The 21,180-nt window shown below is 38.4% G+C and overlaps 1 protein-coding gene across 3 annotated transcripts in view; it reads left to right on the forward strand.

The window, feature by feature from the left end:
* Positions 1 to 21,180, forward strand: part of XNP (ATRX chromatin remodeler XNP) — a 664,672-nt gene that overhangs the window by 576,484 nt on the left and 67,008 nt on the right. For all 3 annotated transcript variants that reach the window (XM_090383634.1, XM_090383636.1, XM_090383635.1), the window contains exon 25: positions 10,088 to 10,191. In XM_090383634.1, coding sequence (XP_090239760.1) covers positions 10,088 to 10,191 — 104 coding nt within the window. The remainder of the gene's footprint in view (positions 1 to 10,087; positions 10,192 to 21,180) is intronic.

Here is a 21,180-nt window from a genome sequence, read left to right on the forward strand (position 1 = left end):
ATATTGTGGCAAATCATAAAAACAATCCAATATAGTTATATCCATTGCTTGTTCAGATGCATTTTGGCTCATACCCTTTGTAGAAAGTGTAGTCCAACAATCACATCACCAAAGAGACCACATATCATCTTGGAACAAGTAGTAGTTGTAGTAATGGCATGTAATGCAAGAAAGAAAGTGTATGAGCTTATGCAGCATCAGCCAAAAAAAAAAAAAAAAAAAAAAAAATCACACCATTCCCTCCAAATGCCTGTCCAGTTCCTCCTTAAATTTATTTAACCTATCAACTTCCACGACAGATGGAAGTTTGTTCCAGCAATTAACCACCTGCTGGCTAAAGGCAAATTTCCGCACATCTATTCTACATCTGTCTTTTCTTAATTTGAATTTATGCCTCCTTAGGTTCGTAATCTGAACAAGTGGAAGGATCCCATCAGAATTCAGCATGCTCAATCCATTCAAGGCCTTATACACCTCATTCAGATCACAGCGCAGGTGCCTAGTCTCCAGCCACTGCAATTTGCAGAACTTAAGCCTCTCTTGGTAAGAGGATCCCTTCATTCCCCTCACCACTGTTGTTGCCCTTCTCTGTACACGCTCAAGTAAATCTACATCCTTCCTAAAATGAGGCCTCCAGACCTGTACACAGTACTCAAGGCGTGGCCTGACCATTGCCTTATACAGAGGGACAATCACCTCCTTTTCCCTGCTAGCAAAATTCCTATATATCATTGACAAAACCCCATGACCTGCCCTGGCAGCCTGTCTGCATTGCTCAGAAAACTTCATATCTGACTGCACAATTACTCCCAGGTCTTTTTCATTTTCTACCATGTCAAGGTTAAACTTCAGTTGCCACTTCTTAGCCCACCTGCCCAAATTATCTAGATCCTGTTGCAGTAGCACACTGCCATTACTGTCATTAACAACCCTGCCAACCTTTGTATCATCTGCAAACTTCGACACTAAGCCTGATATACCTTCATGAATATCATTGATAAATATACAAAACAACAGAGGACCCAACAGCAAACCCTGTGGGACTCCATTAATTACCACCCTCTGTCTTCTGCCACTCAACCATCCTTTTATCCATTGTAGCAACTTACCCTTAATACCATTCTGCTCCAATTTGTACAATAGTCTTCCATGCGCAGCAGTGTCAAAAGCTTTCCTGAAATCCAAATATATGATATCAAAATTATTTTTTGCATCCAGTTCCTTTGTAACCACATCATAATATCCTATCGAATTTGTCAGACAAGACTTTCCCTTAACAAACCCATGCTGTGTCTGAATTATTGCTGCAGTCTTGTCTAGATGATCCTACAATGCATCTTTAACCAGTGACTCCATTATTTTACCCAGAACAGAAGTTAAACTAACTGGTCTGTAAATACTCGTGTCACCCTTCAATCCCCTTTTGTGAATTGGGCATACATTTGCGCAACTCCAGTCCGTGGGGACCTCCCCTGAGTCCAAGGATTGTATAATTGGTGCATCAAAGGAGAGTTAGTCTAAACCTTTATATATATCTGTATGTTTGGATATACAGGAAAAAGAGTCATTTATCACTAAATAGGCCAAAGCTCAAAAAAAGTACTGAATTGCAAAGAATATTAAATTTCAAAAACTTGAAGATAGTTATCAAAATGCTTTGATATCTGTTTGCAAAATGGAATCCGTAACTTTCTACATATATGCTGCTTTCAACTCTGCTTTAAAAAATCAGAACTAATTTAATTTCTTTGCTAAAATGTAAAATTTGTGGAATCATGGGCAAAAATTTTCCTTATGTTTATGTGTTCCATTCCACCAGTGTGAGCAGCTCTTTAGTGAAATTTACTCCTTCAGTAATTCTAGTAAAGTTGGACAGGTGGACTGATAAGTGGCAACTAGAGTTTAGCATTGACAAGTGTAAAGTACTGCATATGGGTAGCAGTAACCTCAGAGAATTGCACCAACTGTGTGGTACTACATTCAGAGTAGTGGAGAATGAAAAAGACTTGGGGGTAATTGCACAGTCAGATATGAAGTTTACTGAGCAGTGCAGAGAGGCGGCCAGAGCAGGTCATGGGGTCTTCTCAATGATTTACGGGAATATTGCTAGCAGGGATAGGGAGGTGATTATCCCTTTGTATAAAGCAATGGTCAGGCCACACCTTGAGTACTGCATACAGATCTGGAGGTCTCATTTTAGGAATGATGTTGAGTTGCTAGAACGAACACAGAGAAGGGCAACAAGACTTGTGAGGGGATTGAAGGGATCCTCTTACCAAAAAAGGCTTAAGTTCTGCAAATTGCAGCATCTGGAGACTAGGCACCTACGAGGTGATCTGATTGAGGTGTATAGGACCTTGAATGGTTTGAGCAGGCTCAGTGCTGATGGGATACTTCCTCTTGCTCAGATTAAAAACCTGAGAGTGCATAAACTCAAAATGACAGTCTGATTTTGACTGAAGGTCTGGTCAAAATGAAGGTCTGGAGGCCTCATTTCAAGAAGGATGTAGAGCTGCTGGAACGAGTACAGAGAAGGGCAACAAGATTAGTGAATGGAACAAAGGGTTGCTCTTACAAAGAAAGGCTTAAGTTTTGCAAATTACAATGTCTGGAGACTAGGCACCGGCGAGGTGATCTGATAGAGGTGTATAAAGCTTTGAATGGTTTGAGCATGCTCAATGCCGATGGGATCCTTCCTCTTGCTCGGAATAATCACCTGAGAGGGCATAAATTCAGATTGAGGAAAGACAGATGTAGAGTAGATGTGCGGATATTTGCCTTTAGCCAGTGGGTAGTTGGTTGGTGGAACAGACTTCCATCCCTTGTTGTGGAAGTTGATAGCCTAAATAAATTTAAGGCTCAGCTCGACAGGTATTTTGAACGAACGGAGGGATGAAATGGGAGTGGGTTTTGTTTTATTTTATTTATTTATTTTTTGATGATGCTACATAAGCTTGCTTTCTTGCATCATATGCCTCTACTAAAGCTAATGCTAAAATGCTAAAGTTGTTAGCGTAAATAAATTCAAGGACAGGTGAAATGGGAAAATTACTTTTTTTTTTTTTTTTTTTTTTTTTTTGCTGATGCTGTATAAGCTTGCTTTCTTGCATCATATGCTAAAGCCAAAGTGTAATGCTAGCTTCCTATTGGAACAAACTGTCGTACCCACTGAACATTTTTGTCACTTTTGTGTTGCTATACTTCATATATCATTTATGAAATTCCGTTTTTTTTTCCCTTTAACCTTTTAAATTAAACTTTTTAATAAGATCAAACTTATCTCTAAGCATCATTTAATGTCTGAAACATCTCAATTATAGACTTGTCCAAATTCTTCACTTTAAAAATGACTGCTCATTTTTATGACACAAAAAAAAAAAAAAAAAAACACTTTCCATTCTGTTAGTTATCAGTAGACAGATCAAATCCTTGCAAGAATATTGCTAATGAAAGCTTAGAACAGATCTCCACTGATTGGTTGATGACTGACTTGTTGAAAAGCATGCAGCAAAACCACTTTCATGAACAACATTTATCAATCCATAAAATTATGTTATTTCATAAAGGATATTTTTAATCTTGACAAGACAGGTTTATTTTATAATTTGTTACCAAAAAAAACATTTGCTATTCGAGAGTCTTGTCATGGTGGAAAATTTAGTAAACAAAGACTCACTGTTCTCATCAGCATCATCAGCCATTTTCAATCCACTGCAGGATGAAGGCCTCTCCAGCAACTTTCCAATTCCTTCTGTTTTGAGCACTGGCCATCCATTTACTACCCAAAAACTCATGAATTTCATCTATCCATCTCCGCCTTTGTCTTCCAGGTTTTCTTCTAGCTCCTCTTGAGTACCATTCTGTTATTTTCTTAATCTATCTGTCATCATGTCTTCGAGCTATGTGTCCTGCCCAAGACCATTTTAGTTCTTTAGTTTTGATAAGAATGTTCTTTACTTGAGTTTGCTGCCTAATCCATGTGTTTCTCTTCTTATCTAACAGTCTGATTCCCAATATAATTCGTTCCATTCTTCGCTGTGTAGTTCTCAGCTTCTCTTCCATTCTTTTGGTGAGTGCCCAAGTTTCACTTCCATAAGTCATGGTGGGGAGTATACACTGGTTCATTATTTTACGTTTCAGACAAACTGGGATATTGCTCTTCAGTATGTGACTATATTTCCTGAATGCTATCCATCCAAAATTTATTCTTCTCTTCACTTCCAGCCATTTATCATTATTACAGCTAATAACTTGTCCCAGATAAGCATATGACTCCACCTTTTCAATTACTGCTCCTTCAATCATTATTTCCCTTTCCGTGGCATACTTGTTCATCATTACTTTTGTTTTAGCCATATTCATCTTTAGTCCAAAATCCTTACTAACTGTGCATAACTGATTAAGATTTTCCTCTAATTCTTTGGGACCGTGGCTTATAACCACAATGTCATCTGCAAATCTTAAATGGTTTAGGTACTCTCCATTCACATTGACTCCTTTCTGCGACCAGTCTAATCTTCTGAAAGCTTCCTCAAGGGCAGCAGTAAACAGCTTCGGAGATATTGTGTCGCCTTGTCGAACTCCTTTCTCGATTTTAAATTTGCTACTGTCTTTGTCTAGTCTAATAAAAGAAGTAGCATTCTCATATTATATTTTCTTCAAAATCATAATATATGGGGTATCTATGCCTTGTCTTTCCAGTGCCCGAAATGCTGTGTGGCATCAAATGCCTTTTCGTAATCCACAAATGCCAGGCATAATGGTGTTTTATATTCATTTGCTTTCTCCATTAGCTGTGATATTACGTGAAGGTGATCCATAGTTGAGAATCCTGTCCTAAAGCCAGCTTGCTCTTTCGGTTGATTCTCATCAAGTATTCTTTCTAATCTGTTAGTAATGACCCTTGTGAACAACTTGTAGATGTGGGATAACAAGCTAATTGGTCTATAATTTCCAATTTCTGATTTATCTCCTTTCTTATGCAGCAAAACTATGACTGCATTATTCCACTGCTTAGGCGTCACACCTTTTCTAATGCACTTTGTGAAGAGCCTTGCCAGTTTTTGTGTTATGTCTCTTCCTCTGAATTTTAACAACTCTACAGTAACTTCATCTTCCCCCGGGGCTTTCCGATTCTTCATTTTCTTCAATGCATGTTCTACCTCATCAAGAAGAATATCGGGTATGTCGTATGTGTTGCTACTTTGCAATCCATCTTCCCCACTGCTGGTATCATTCCCTCGCTCCTTGTATAATTCTCTATAGTAGTCTTCTGCTATTTGAATTATGCCTTCTCTGCTGTTTATAAGTACACCATCGCTATTCTTCAGTTTCAGTATCATTTGTCTTTCTGTATTACTGCTCATGGCTGCTGATTTAAATCCTTTGTTTTCCCTTAATGCTTGTTCTACTTTTCTTGTGTTAAATCTTCTTATGTCCTCTCTGAGTCTCTTTCTAATGGCTTTGCATAACTCAGTATACTCAATTTTCTTTTTGTCAGTGTTTATCTTGCTCTTCATTTGTCGCCTTCAGTTCATCATAACAAGTGTTTCTTGACTAATTTTTTCTTCCTTGGATTTCTTTTTCCCTATAAGTTTCTTGGGCTTTATCACTTTCAGAAAGTTGTAATAATCCTTGTCGATATCTTGGTCCTGAGCAGTCTGCAGAAGCTCAAACTTGTTCTTAAGTTCCAGTACATGCTGCTTTTTCTCCTACTCTGTTATTTCAAAGACCTTTGTATTATTTACTCAAGTCAGTTTTTTCCTTTCCGACATCTATATCAAGTGTACATCTTACCATTCTGTGATCACTTCCAACATTTACCTTATTCAGGACGGTAACATCATTCACAATATATCTTCTGTTAGTGAGGATGAAGTCGATTTCATTAGTTGTTAATCCATTTGGACTCTTCCATGTCCACTTTCTGTTCACCCTTTTCTTGAAAAAAGTGTTCATTACTGACAGTCCTTGAGATTCTGCAAATTCCACAAGTCTTTCACCTCCTTTATTTCTTTCACCAATTCCAAAGTTTCCTATAGTTCCTCTTTCTGCGCTGTTTTGCCTTTTTCCAACCTTAGCATTGAAGTCCCCCATAATAATAGTGTAGTGGGTTTTCTACTCATCTAGAAGACTCTCAATTTCGGTGTACATTTCTTCAACCTCTTCATCATCATGGCTCGATGTTGGTGCATAAATCATTATAATCTTTAGCTTGTACCTCTTAGAAATCTTGAGTATTAGCCTTGACACCCTTGGTGATGTACTTTTGAATTCCAAAATGTTGTTTTTAAAATCTTTATGGACCAGAAACCCAACTCCACCTTCACTCCTTTCACTGTTTCCATTGGTGTACAGCAGATTTCCACTTGATAAACTTATAAGTGATTCATTTCTTCTTCTTGTTTCAGCCAAACCGATGATATTCCAATTCACATTTTCTAATTCCTTTTCCAGCTCTAATATCCTGTCTTCACCGATGAGTGATCGTACGTTATAACAGGCCAAGTTCAGTTTCCGTGCATGGCAGCCTGGTCGTACCCAGAGATTCTTAGCACCCTCTGCTTCCACTCTGATCCTCTCGCTGCCGTAAGAAGGAGAGTGAAAGCTGCTGGGGACTGAGGGCCATTTGTATTGTTGTGCTCTCATGCTGGAGGGTTTGGTCTTTTCCTCTTCACGCTGACCAGGCGTCTTGAAGAGAACCACTTTACACGTTCGTTGCCACCTAAGTGACATAACAGGGCTTACCATCGAGAAGGTGTGCATGAGTGGATTTTAGGGAGGCAGGCCAACCGGACTTCTCCTAAATCTTCTGTAATAGAGAAATATTGGATCCATCAGTGTTTTAGGCTGAGTGTCTGACAACACACAGGATACCTGTTCCCCTCTAAGCCCCCTCACTGTTCTGTTATGCTGCAATTCAGATTGCTGTACAAAACTATGCCCACTTGTGATTGGTAAGTTTTCCAAGCCTGGAAAACTTACCAAAAGTTTGGGAAAGTTTTGGTAAGTTTCCAGTTTCGGAAAAGTTTTCCAAATCTGGAAACTGTTTTAAAGCAGTTAACCAACTTCCCTGTGATTGAGACCAACAGAAGTGCTTGGCTTACAGTAAAAATTTAGTCTTGGTTATCGAGTAGACAGAAGAATCTCTTCAAAAAAAGGAACATTTTGACAATTCTATATCGTTGTACAGCACATCCGCTGTGGCTCTTAAGTTTACAAATATATGGCTGTTGTTTTTAACTTCAAATACCACCACTTTTATGCTACCACTGGATCAAGGCATTATTTATAACCTCAAGAGAGCATACAGAGCCCAGCTGGTTAGGTACTTGATCCACAATGTAGAAGGAGGGAACAATTTTCTGCCAAATTGGAATGGCTTGGATGACAAGATTATTGATGCTATCCATAATCTTGTTATTGTTTGGGACAGTATTGCATCAAGTGTAATAATCAACTGCTTCAGAAAGAATGGCTTTGGAGAGAATATCGTCAAAAAACATGGTCCAACTGACGAAAGTGATAGCCACATTGAGAAATGGAGGAATTTGAAGGAGCATATGGATTTTGTTGGGTGGATGATGAAGTTGCTATCACTGCAATGCCATCACCAAGAAGAGCTGCTGAGCACCAAAGAAAATGATGTTTTTGTTACCAGCTACAGCAAAAGTGAAGACGCATACACACTGCCATCTAAAAAAGATGTCCAAAATGCATTGAACATAATAGAGAATGTGTTGGCCTGCAGTAACTTTGCTAAAGAAACAACTGTTGCATTTGATAATGTCTGTGCTGTAGTTAAAAATGCATATAGGACAAAAACTGTGCAAACACCATTGGATTCTTTCTTTAAATTAGATTAATTTATTAAAAACTTCTATGTCTCCTTTTATATTATGATTGTAATTCTTTTTACTGTGATACTAAAATATTGTACATATCAAAATATATACTGTACAATATTTTATATTTTCATTTTCGTTAATTGCTTTTTTCTTAGTTTATCTTACAAATAAAATAAAATCTTTAAAAAATGTATTATTACTATTACTATATTGTTTAGATAAGGCTTTTGTTTTTATTATATATTATTTTATTTTATTAATTTAAATTAATTTATTTTGATATTATTATTCTTAGATGTATAGTATGTTCCAAAAAAAAAAAAAAAAAAAAAAAAAGGAAAAATTTTGACACTACTCATTACTACAAACCTCGTTATTACAAAACGTGAAAATTTTGGTACCTTGAACTTTGTATTAACGAGATTCAACTGTATATTTTTTTATATTATGAATTTTGCTTCTGTTGCATATACATTGGGCATAATTTCAATTTAGTCCCCAAACATCAATTTAAAGTTCTGTCTATATATAATGCAACCAGTTCAACACGTACTTGTTTTTGATTTGAATACACATTTGAGACTTAATCATGAGTGACAAGGCCCACTTTCATTTGAATTGCTATGTAAATAAATAAAATTTTAGATATTGGGCAGCTGAAAATCCATGTCACCTTCATGAACAATCCAAGAAGTTACCATTTGGTGTGGAATGTCTGCTTTCAGCATTTTCGATCCATACGTTTGTGAAAATGATAATGGTTCAGCTGTCACAGTAACTTCGGCCCTATATAACCGAGTGGCCAGGCGTGAGAGTGCATAAGTTCACATTCTTTGAGCAACCAGAGGGTTCAAGCCCATGACTGATAAATACGGAGCTCTTCCTTGTATTTTCTATATTTTGTGATCCTTTGACTGTGTGGTTATCCCAGAGTATAAACAGAAAATTTATTTATATTATATGTAAATAGAGAGGATCTTCATCAAAAAAGGAATCGACATACAAAATGTCTGGTTTCAGCAGGATAGTAAAACAGCATATACTACAAGACTTTCCATAGACATTTTAAAGGAAATGTTTCTTGACCACGTTATATCTCATTTTAATAACATAAATTTGCCACCACAATCATCAGCCTTACCTGTTCATAATTTCTTTTTGAGGTTTCTTAAAATCCAAAGTCTATGTAAACCAGCCATGAACACTTGACCAATTCATTATGCAATTGAAAGAATGTCACCAGAAACATTACACAGAGTAATGGATCATATGAAAATATGAGTAGAGGATTGTCTCTGCAATGATGGTGGCTGTTTAGGAGACCATTTTCAGACACAGGAATGTAACATGTGAGAGGGATTTGAAATGTTTGTGGCCTGAATGTGAAAGGGTAGTGGTACAGTTTTAAAAATTTCTGTACTTAATGTATAACACTTCAAATAATAATAGCCTACCAAGTTTCATGGAATTTCAATAACATCTTTTTTTAATTATAGGTCCTGAAGTGAACCAAGTTGTGTGAATGAGGAAAGATGAACAAAATCAGTCACTGTGCAGCCATCCGGTATTTGGTAAAAAAGGAACTAACACCAAAAGCTAACCATGAGGATATGGTTACAATATTGGGAGAGGATGCCCTTTTCTATTACATGATTAACAAATGAACAGCAGAATTTAAAAGAGGGAGGGAGAACTTGAAAGATGACCCACACTGCAAAAGACCTGCAACATCCATCATTCCAGAAGTTGTTGACAGCGTGTATGATCTAGTGATGTGATCAATGAGTGACAATTCTGTACATTGCCAACATCTTATCCAAACGTTTGTACCACATAACAACAGATGTTCTCACTATAAAAAAGGTATCAGCATGATGGGCCCAAAGTTTCTGACAGCAGATCAAAAATGCATGAGTATCAAGTCAAGTGAACATTTGAATTGTTTTCAAACTGATTCAGCATATTCCTTGCAAGGTATGTGACCATGGATGGGTCCATCACTTTCTGCCAGAAACAAAGAAGCAGTCCAAACAGTGGAAACATAGGTCTTCTCCTCCTCCAAAGAAACCCAAGTTGATTCAAATGCACATTGTAAATGCTTTGATGTATATTATAAAAATGGAAATAACAATACCAGTTTGAACAGTAGTTATTTCATTTTTTAATTTTTTTTTTTGCCTGACCCTGTAGTTATCATATTGACAAATGGAAAGTTATATTTCTGTAATATTTTATTTCAGGCCTGAATGCTACTGCTTCATATATGAAAGGGACTACATTTGGTGGATCAATGTTTAATTATCAGAGTGAAATTGTAAAGATCATTGCAAACATCAAGCAGAAGGTAAAATATATTTTTCATTCTATCAAGACTAGTCTAATACATGCTTTTACATAAAACATAGGAAGAATTTTTCTTTGTATAATTTAAATATGATTCTTAACTCATTAGCAATCACTTTATGTAGCTCTTCCAGAGCTCTTTTATTAATTTTGTAATACAGCTGTTTAATATTAGTATTAGTCATATGGTGCAAAATGTGATTAGAAAACCCCAGGCTTTTGCTGCATTGCCCCCCCCCCTCCAAGTGTTAATTTAGTTTTTAATAAAGTTGCTGCTGATTACTACTCAACTTTTCCAGTAGTTAACAATTTTTAACTAAATAAAAACTACACAATCCAATCTATAACTTCCCCCATAATTTGAATTTATTACTCATAGCTGTAGTATCATTTATAACCATTACAATTTCATTTTAATTCATTTTATTATTCCTCTCAAAGCCTTATAGACCTTGATCAGATTTCCTGTAAGACATACTTAGTTACCTGCCTGAATAGCCCACATATTTAAAGTCTTTCTTCATATAAGTATATGGCAGAGAAGAAAAATGCATGGGATACATATAAATTAATGGGTGACATGGAAGCCTATGATATAAGCTTGGTTACAGACCCGCTATATAGATATAAGCGGGTCTGTAACCAAGTCACAAAGGAGATTAAGCAGGCAAAGGCAGATTATGAGAAATCCTTGGCAAAGGATGCAAAGAAAAACAGAAAAGAATTCTTTACCTATGTAAACTCTAGAAGGAAAGGGATGAATCAGATTGGTCCACTCGATATTGATGGTTCAACAGTTGAGGATCCTGCTCAGGTGGCTAACAAACTAAACGAGTATTTTGCATCTGCATTCACACATGAGGAATTATTCAGGAAGGGGAATGCCAGAGGTGAAGTAAACTCTGGCAGTGAGCTAGATGATTTTTGTAATAACTGAGAGAAAAGTGGAGGAGAAATTGTTGATGATACACTACTGATATAAAAAAGGCACCTGAGGTGGATGGGATCTATCCAGTTATATTAAAGGAGGCAGCAAAGGAAGTAAGCAAACCCCTTAGCCATAATTATGAGAGCTTCTTTGGACTCAGGGGAGGTACCCATAGACTGGAGATGTGCAAATGTGACCCCAATTCACAAAGGAGGATCAAAGGTTGACACAAGTAATTATAGATCTATTCCAGGAGGTTGTTTAACTTCCTGGAATAGAAGAAATGGAGGCATTTTGTAAAGAAGCACTGCAGGATAATCTAGACAAGACTTCAGTTATAGCTTGGACACAGCATGGTTTTGTTAAGGGAAAGTCTTGCCTGACCAATTTGATTGGATACTATGATGCAGTCACAAAAGAACTGGATGCAGGGAATAACTTTGATATTATATATTTGGATCTTAGAAAGGCTTTTGATACTGTTGCACATGGAAGACTGCTGCTATGGATAAAGGGGTGGTTGAGGGGGAGAAGACAGAGAGTGGTAATCAATGGACACTGCTCATTGCGGATTAATGTTATTAGTGGAGTCCCTCAGGGTTCAGTGTTGGGTCCATTATTGTTTTCTGTATTTATAAATGATATTGATGATGGTATATCAAGCTTAATGTCCAAGTTTGCAGACGATACAAAGGTTGGCAGGGTTGTTAAGGACACTACTGATGCTATGCTGCTGCAACAGGATCTCGAAAGGTTGAGCTGAGAGGTGGCAAATGAAGTTTAACATTGACAAATGTAAAGTACTACATATGGGAAACAGCAACCCCAGAGCAACGTATCAACTCTGTGGACTACACTGACAGTGGTAGAGAATGAAAAGGACCTGAGGGTAATTCGGCAGGCAGATATGAAGTTCTCTGAGCAGTGCAGACAGGCTGCAAGAGTAGCTCATGGGTTTTGTCAAAGATATATGCCGACCGGGCTAGCTGGGTGGGTAAAGTGCCTGCCTGGCAACCCAAAGGTTGCGGGTTCGAATCCCGTCTCGGGCTAGGATCAAAGTACTGCAAAAACCGAGGGAGGTGCATTATGGCCACAGAAGCAGATGCACCAACAACTACCAAAAAAAAAAAAAAATGATATTCAGGAATTTTTCAGGCAATGGTCAGGCCACACCTTGAGTGCCGACCGGGCTAGCCGAGTGGGTAAAGTACCTGCCCGGCAACCCAAAGGTCGCGGGTTCGATTCCCGCCTCGGGCTTGGATCAAAGTACTGCAAAAACCTTGGGAGGTGCAATATGGCCACAGAAGCCGATGCGCCAACAACTACCAAATCAATCAAAAAAACACCTTGAGTACTGTATACAGGTCTGGAGGCCTCATTTCAAGAAGGATGTAGAGCTGCTGGAACGAATACAGAGAAGGGCAACAAGATTAGTGAATGGAACAAAGGGTTGCTCTTACAAAGTTTTGCAAAGTACAGTGTCTGGAGACTAGGCACCGGCGAGGTGATCTGATAGAGGTGAATAAAGCCTTGAATGGTTTGAGCATGCTCACTGCCGATGGGATCCTTCCTCTTGCTCGGAATAATCACCTGAGAGGGCATAAATTCAGATCGAGGAAAGACAGATGTAGAATAGATGTGCGGATATTTGCCTTTAACCAGTGGGTAGTTGGTTGGTGGAACAGACTTCCATCCCTTGTTGTGGAAGTTGATAGCCTAAATAAATTTAAGGCTCAGCTGGACAGGTATTTCGAACGAACAGAGGGATGAAATGGAAGTGTGTTTTTTTTTTTTTTTTTTTATTTGGCTGATGCTGCATAAGCGTGCTTCCTTGCATCACATGCCTCTACTGATGCTAATGCTATTCATTTGACAATCTCACCAGACAATGTTGCACATCTTTGGACATTTTGAAGATGCCCTTAATTTTAGGAGTGTTCTGCACATGTGGACACAGAATTCCAACTCACAATTGTGCCTTATTCTTATTATATTATGTTATTTTGCGATTGTTATTTCCCAAATGTAAAATCTTGCACTGTGCAGCATTAAAATATAGTTGCCACTTTCTTGACCTCTCCTGAGCCTGTCCAGGATGTCCTGAAAGATGACTTGGATAGCCTTCAGGCCACTGGTTATTGACCTCTCTGCTAACATTACCTGCAAATTTTGATATCTTTCCCTTTGTCAATATCATTCTAAAAAAAAACAGGAACAACAGTGTTCCCAGCTTCAATTCCTGAGAAATCCCACTGCTAACACTAAACCAGCAGTTCGCAACCTTTTTTGACTTGGCAATGTAATATTTTTATCACAAAGCACTAAGCCTATATTCTCTGAAATCATATAATAGTTATGAATTTTTATTATAAAATATTACACTCAATCCCCCTACCAATATCCTGTCGCACATACTCGCTAAGGGTGTGTGACCCAAACCACAACTAAATATATAAATAATTACAAAATAGTTAAAATTAATATTGAACTAATTTGTAGTTTACGAAAATATACCTGTGTAAATCTAAGCAGATGCCATTACAGAATTTTTAGTGTGAACCTCCCTGGGACACTTTCGGAATCCCCAGGAGTTTACGAACTGCCGGTGGGGAACCGCTGCACTAGACCAATCTAAAGAGTACCTGTTTATCACAAGTGCTCTATTCTCCCGTATTTCAGCTGCACATGGAAATGTCTACGTTCAGTTCCCATTGGCAGAAGAAATTTCTGATTCTCTTAATCAAGATCTAGTTAGTCAGTCTCAGGCCGATGGAGTAGGATTTTCCCCTGTGAGTTATTCCTGTTTTTATAAGCCCACAAAACATGCAAATGAACCAAAGAATGTACATTTCTACAAGCAAAATAAGCAATACGAATATGAATACAAACATTAGTGATGTTAAAAATAATAATTTGAATTTTCTTTGTCCCCATCCTATGATGCAAGTAAGGATCTTACCCATAAAGTAAACATATTTTGTCAACCTCCCATGTGGACATATGGACATGTCTGTGTATAGGTAGAGGTAACACGTAAAAAATTTGTTCAAATCTGCCTCATTTCCTCTGTGATGATGCAATAGACTGCAAAAAGGGCCAAATGTGTGTAGCATATGTTTCTGTGTGTTGTATGAGTTATGAAAGTTAAGAAAGCAAACTTAAATAGCATCAGCCAAAAAAAAAAAACACAGTTCACCCTTCTTGTGCCCTCCAAGGATTTGCCTAGTTTTCCCTTGAATTTATTCAATCCATCCACTTTCACAACAGATGGAAACCTGTTCCAACAATCAACCACCCGCTGGCTGAAAGCAAACTTCCACAAACCTATCCTGCAACCATCCTTCCTCAACTTGAATTTATGCCCCCTCATGTGTAGTCTCAGCAAATGGAAGAATACCATTAATATTCAGCTTCCTAAAACTGTTCAAGGCTTTAAACACCTCGGTCAGATCTCCCTGGAGGTGCCTGGTCTCAAGACACTGCAATTGAAATGGCACTACTTATGTGTTTTAAGAATTTACCTTTTCGAGTAGACCATAATGTATGACAGTAAAATTTGTAGTGCGTTTAGAATCGGTGATTTGGCATAGATATAATATCGCAAATAGCTAGTGTGAGAATTCAAATCACGTGGATGGCAATAGATAGTTAAATTTATCATCTATTATTACTACTTAGATATTACAAACTTAACATTTTAACTTAATACATATAACATAACTCTGTAGGAGCTAAAATCGATACTGCAATATATATATATATATAGTGTTATTACTGCATTGGGATATAAGTTTAGTGTAATATTTATAATTGTATTGAAATTGAATTGCAATCTTGCCTCAGAACAGCAAGGCGAATGGCTCAAGGTAGTGGGAGTGCTGTGGCTTGGGGGAGGACTGAGAGGGAGTGGTTGACCTCTGAATCACAGCCTTTTAAAATGTACTGCTTGTTTGATGTTTGTGGAGCTATCAGGAATGGGACATGATATTGCCAAGGAGAGGTATCTTTGAGTGTACTCGATGTAAGGAGTGTGAGGAAGTTAGGCACCAACTTAGCATTGTTATCGGCCTTTATGAGAGCTAGAAACAAAGGGTCAAAGAGTTTAAATTGAAGGGCCCATCAAGCTCTCAGCTACCCACATCAAAGCTATAGCTTGGACCTGAATATCAGGCAACACAGTGGCAATTCCCAGGGCAGAATGCACTGGTTCCACAGGAACTAGTGGTTGTCGGTGACTATTGTCAGGAAAGTGGGGAATATTTGTGCAAAAAGGATAGGTAGGACAGGCCCAGGGTATGTCTGCCACGGGCAAAAATTGTTGTAGAACAGTATCATCTTTTAAGGGCACAAAAGGTGATATTTTTCTACACATTGGAACTAATGAAATTAAGAGTAAGAGATATGCAGATTTACTCAACAAGTACAGGTCAGTGTTGAAAAAAAAAAGTCGCGAGTTAGGGTTGAATGTGAAAGTGTCTACAATTCTGCCCAGACACGATAGGAGGGGCGCCTCCGTGGGCAGGAACAGCAGTGCATAGCACACACTTCTTTTGATTAGACTGGGGTTCAAGCCCGTGACCACCAAATACGGAGGATGCGGAAAGGTCAGGGAATGACCATCACATATCCCCGGAGCAATATGGCCTTAGTTGATAATGCTCCTAGAAACCAAATAACAAACACGATAGGAGGGAGAATATGATGAGAGCCTTGTCGATCAATTCGGCCCAGGAGAGATTGTTACTACAGGGATGGGATATGCTTAAATAGAAAGATTGCAAGAACATTTGCTGATGCTATCTAGGCAGTGTTAGGTGGGCCGTGTATCTCCCCAAACTGCTAGCTTAGGGAGATACACAGACTAATAGATTACCAGTAGCCGCTGGCAGAGGTGAAAGTGATTCTTGCACTGCTTCTATTGGAATGAGCAGCAGCCTGTAAAACAAGGTGCTGAGGATTTCGGTGACTGCTGCGAGTCATCACAGAACAAATAAATACATTGGCTTTGTTAGGGTAGCTAAGAATAAGAACAGTTGCATGTATACTTGCATAAATGCCAATACTAGGAGTTTAGAAAATAAATTTGAGGTGCTGCTCAAAATATCAAACACAGATATTGTTGGGATAGAGACATGGTGTCACACAGATATTGTTGGGATATCAGAGACATGTTGTCACACAGATATTGTTGGGATATCAGAGACGTGGTGTCACACAGATATTGTTAGGATATCAGAGACATGGTGTCACACAGATATAAGGAATGTAGAATTGGAATTTGGGGCATACAGAAAGGATCGACTGGGTAGGAGGGGTTATGCTATTAGTTAAGAAACATAAAATCTAAGGAAGTGCATCCAGTTGAAATGCATGGACAGTGCAGTTTGAGTGAGTTTGGTGTGAAATAAGCACTGGGAAAACAAAAATTAAAGTATGAGTGTGTTATTGGTCTAATGACTCTGATGAGTATAATGAACAACTGTACAGATAAATAGTGTGCCAACAAATCAGATTTTCTTATAATGGAGATTTTAACTTCTCAGATATTGACTGGAATTTGTGGGTTATTCAATCACACACTTGCAAGGCTTTTGTGGATTCACAGGATGATTATTTTCTATAGCAGAATGTTCCGGAAGCAACTAGAGGGAGTAATACTCTTGATCTGATTATCAGTAGTGATTCTCCATGCATTAAGAATCTGCAGATAAAGGAACCACTAGGTGGTAGAGATCACAGCTGATGTGGGATTTACACAAAGATGTACTAACCATCAGGGGTAAAGAGAAGGGTTTCTTCTTTCTTAAAGGTGTAGAAGAGTCAAAGACAGTTTTTAAATTCAATACAGTGGGACCAACTGATGATGTTACCAACAGCATATTCTAAATGGGAAGCATTAAAATAATTAATCTTGGAGGCTACTAGAAAACATTGTTCAAGGTTTTGGCCTAAATGGGTGTCAGATGAACTAATGAGATGTGACAAAGAAGAAAAATGCATGGGATACATATAAATGATCAGATGACACAGAAGCCTAGGATAGATATAAGCTGGTCTATAATCAAATCACAAAGGCAGTTAGGCAAGCAAAGGCAAATTATGAGAAATCTTTAGCAAAGGATGCAAAGAAAACCAGCAAAGCGTTCTCTACTTATGTAAATTCTAGAAGGAAGGGGATGATTCAGATTGGTCCGTTTGTTATCAATAGTTTGACTGTTGATGATCCTGCTCAGGTAGCTGACAAACCGAATGAGTAGTTTGTATCTACATTCACACAAGCTGGTTATTCACAGAAGGAATGCCAGAAGTGTATTAAACTCTGGCAGGGAGCTGAAGGGTTTTGTAATAACTGAGAGCAAAGTGGAAGAGAAATTGTTGAAGTTAAATATAGAAAAGGCACCTGGGGTAGATGGGTTCTATCCAGTTATATTAAAGCAGGCAGGAAAGGAAGTAAGCAAACCCTTAGCCATAATTATGAGTGCTTCCTTGGACTCAGCGGAGACCCCCATGGACTGAAATATGCAAATGTGACCCCAGTTCACAAAGGAGAATCCAAAGGGTGACACAAGTAATTACATACCTCTTAGTTTAACTTCTGTTCTGGAAAAATAATGGAGGCACTGGTTAAAGAAGCACTGCAGGATAGACAAGACTGCAGTTATAGTTCAGACATGGAGAGGGCGCTGTCTCTTTAAAAATTACAGCTGTAAATTACAGGCTCCAAAAAAAGCAATAAGTGTTTTGCCTTTTTATTTATCAAATTGTTATTTTATATTGTACTTTATACATAGTCTTATAGTTATAGTTACACTGGTTATTTTTTATTTTTAATTTAGATAAAGAGTTTTTGTAGATTACTACTTAATATACGTAAAACCGTTATTTCGTGTGAATCTTGCAGCCATTGTTTTTGTATAGAGTAGTAGGGAATTCAAATTTTTAATTGTGGTAACTAGGTAGCTCTAACGTATAATTATATAGCGTAATATGCATCATAAATTTAATTAATTAATTGTCAATACTACGCTATCTAATAGAATCCTAAATGCAGTTAGGATTCTATTAGATAGCGTAGTATTGACAATTAATTAATTAAATTTATTAATCTTATTAATTTCAAATATCATGCCCCAGACTAGAGCAGCAAAGCAATTGTCACAAAGTGGCAGGAGTGCTGTGACTCGGGGGAGATCTGAGGGGGGCGATTCTCCAATGCATCACAGCCTAAAAAAATATGCAACTTGTGAAATGTTTGCTGAACTCTCTGGCACAGAACATGATCTAGCCAAGGAGGATGTCTTTGTGTGTGCCAGGTGCAGAGAGTGTCTAGAAATTAGGCATCAACTCAGCATACTACTGGGCATCTATGAGAGCTTGAAGTGTAGGGTAGATGCCCTCGAAGAAATTAATATGAGGGGCATGTCAAGCTCTGAACTGCCCAACTTAAAGCCAGAGCTCACTCCTGGGCACCAGGAAACACAGCGGCAATCTCCAAAGCAGAATGCGCTGGTCCCAAAGGAACTAGTTATTGTTGGTGACTATTGTCAGGGAGACTGGGAATATATTGTGTAAAAAGGATAGATGGAACAGGACGGATATGTCTGCCAAGGGCAAAAGTTTATGATGTTGTAAAACATATATATATATAATCTTTATTGTATACAAACATGGTATATACAATAGACCCTTCACAGCAGCAATGCCAGGGGTTTTACATTGGTTGGTGGACAATAGCCTTGAGGGAACGGGGCCCACATCGAAGTTCGGGCTCATCCCCCAGAACCAACAATAAAATGGAATCAGTGTCAGATTATTTACAGGATGTATACTTTTGACAGTATTTACAATGAAATAATAAAGATATTCATATTTAAATTATGTTATTTATATTCATAAAGATATTGTTGACTTTATTTACAACACATTCATAAAGACATCGTGCTTTCAACATTATTTACAATATATTGGGCATTATTATGCTGCCCTTATCAATGTGTACTTTGCCTCGCCAAGGTCAGGCTCTTAAGGATCTGTCTTCGGTACCTCCGATCCTTCACAAACCTACAGAGGTCGCCGTCAATTGAAACGATTGTGGGGAGCATCTCCCTGGGGAGAAAGCGGTCACTGAGCGATTGTCTGTTATAGTGAGCTGTGAGCGTGGGAGCTGACCTCAGTCCGGGTAGAGGGATCCTCCAGCCACACAGTTCCCAGATGCTTGGCTCCGAGACCATTCCGGTTGTCATCTTGACAGTGAGAACGAGGCGTTTTTCAAATACAAGATCTGGAAGTCGGGCAAAATGAAGTGACATTGCCATCGCAGTTGTTCTTTGCTGGGGTGGACGACGATGTTTTTGCGTGATCCAACGAAGGAGCCAGTATTTGGCGGAGAACACGCGCTTGATGTTGGTAGGGGCCGCGGACCCCCAAATTTCCGAGGCATACAGTACGACGGAGTATACTGAGGTGTATACGTACCGACGAGTCACATCCAGATCCCTAACGTGGAGCAGTTGTTGTTTTGTGGTCCAGCGCATTTGACAGAATTTTGCTGTGAGCTTGTCAATGTGGGGGGTTGAAGCTCAGTTTATAGTCAAAGACGACTCCCAAGTCTGTATGCATCTTGACCACTGGGAAGGGAATGCCGTCTAGAGAGGCTTGGATTTCAGTGGGTTGGCGCTTCAGAGAAAAGGCAATTTGTGCTGATTTGGCAGGGTTAATGAGGAGGCCAAATTGATGGAGATAGGATCCTAAGTTTTGTAATTTTTCACAGATCTTTTTATTGATGTTTGAGAGATGTTCGCCGGGGTTAATCTGAGTATATATCTTAATATCATCGGCATAGCAGAGTATGTCTTCTCTCTGTTGCACAAACGGAAGAGAAGACATACTCTGCTATGCCGATGATATTAAGATATATACTCAGATTAACTCAGATATCATCTTTTTAAGGGCACAAAGGGTGATATTGTCGTACAGGTTGGCACCAATGACATTAAGAGTAGGAGATCTGCAGATTTACTTAACAAGTACAGGTCAATGTTGCAAAAAAGTCGTGAGTTAGGATTAAATTTGAAAGTGTCAGCAATTCTGCCCAGACACAATAGGAGAGAGTACATGGTGAGAGCCTTGTCAATCAATTTGGCCCTGGAGGGAATGTGCAAGGCTCAAGGGGTAGAATTTTTTTCAGCATGGTCTGTGCTTGTTAACAGGAGAGTCTACTTCTACAGGGATGGGATACACTTAAATAGAAAGGGTGCAAGAATATTTGCTGATGCTATCGAGGCAGTGTTAGGTGGGTCGGAAAACTGCCAGCTTGGGGGGATTCGTGGACTAAAAGTTTAAAAGTAGCCGCAGGCAGAGGTGAAGCTGATTCTTGCACAACTTCTATTAGAATAAGTAGCGACCTGGAACGAGGGGTGCTGGCGGTTTCAGGGATGGATGGCAGTCATCATGAAACAGGTGGGTATATGGGATGTGTTAGGGTAACTAATAATAAGGATAGGTACATGTATACTTGCATGTATACCAATGCTAGAAGTACAGGCATACCTCGAATAACGAATAGGATGCGTTCCACGAAATTACTTCGTTAAGCGAAACTTCGTTTTCAGAGGTAAAAATACTGTGGCCAGAATAGGGATACGTTCCTACGTAAAGAAAATGAAAAGCTCTTTTTTCGAACAAAGAAAAGTTTTATTAAATAAACAGTCAACTTACATACAAAGTGAAATCACATTTTAAAATAAGAGTCTAAAGTTGATTGTTTATGCTCTTTTTCTCTTTCATTTAACAATTGCCTATACGGAGTTATTGCATTTAACACCGATCGCTTAACAATAACACTTCTTCCTAAATCAGGATCATTTTCACTAAAAAAATTTAAAACGTTTTCAATGTCATTTAAGCACCTTTTTAAATCTTTGGTTGTTAACACTTTTTCGGCAGGAACTTCTTTAACCTCGTCTTCATTATCTTTGTCTTCGTTGCTAACAAGGTTTTCTAAATCTTCCACTGAAAAACCATCATCTTCTGCATTCAATAAATTTCTAACATCCTCTTCAT

The sequence above is a fragment of the Mastigoproctus giganteus genome, chromosome 10 (genome assembly GCF_048544385.1).
Source record: "Mastigoproctus giganteus isolate SK-2022 chromosome 10, ASM4854438v1, whole genome shotgun sequence".
NCBI classification, from domain to species: domain Eukaryota; kingdom Metazoa; phylum Arthropoda; class Arachnida; order Uropygi; family Thelyphonidae; genus Mastigoproctus; species Mastigoproctus giganteus.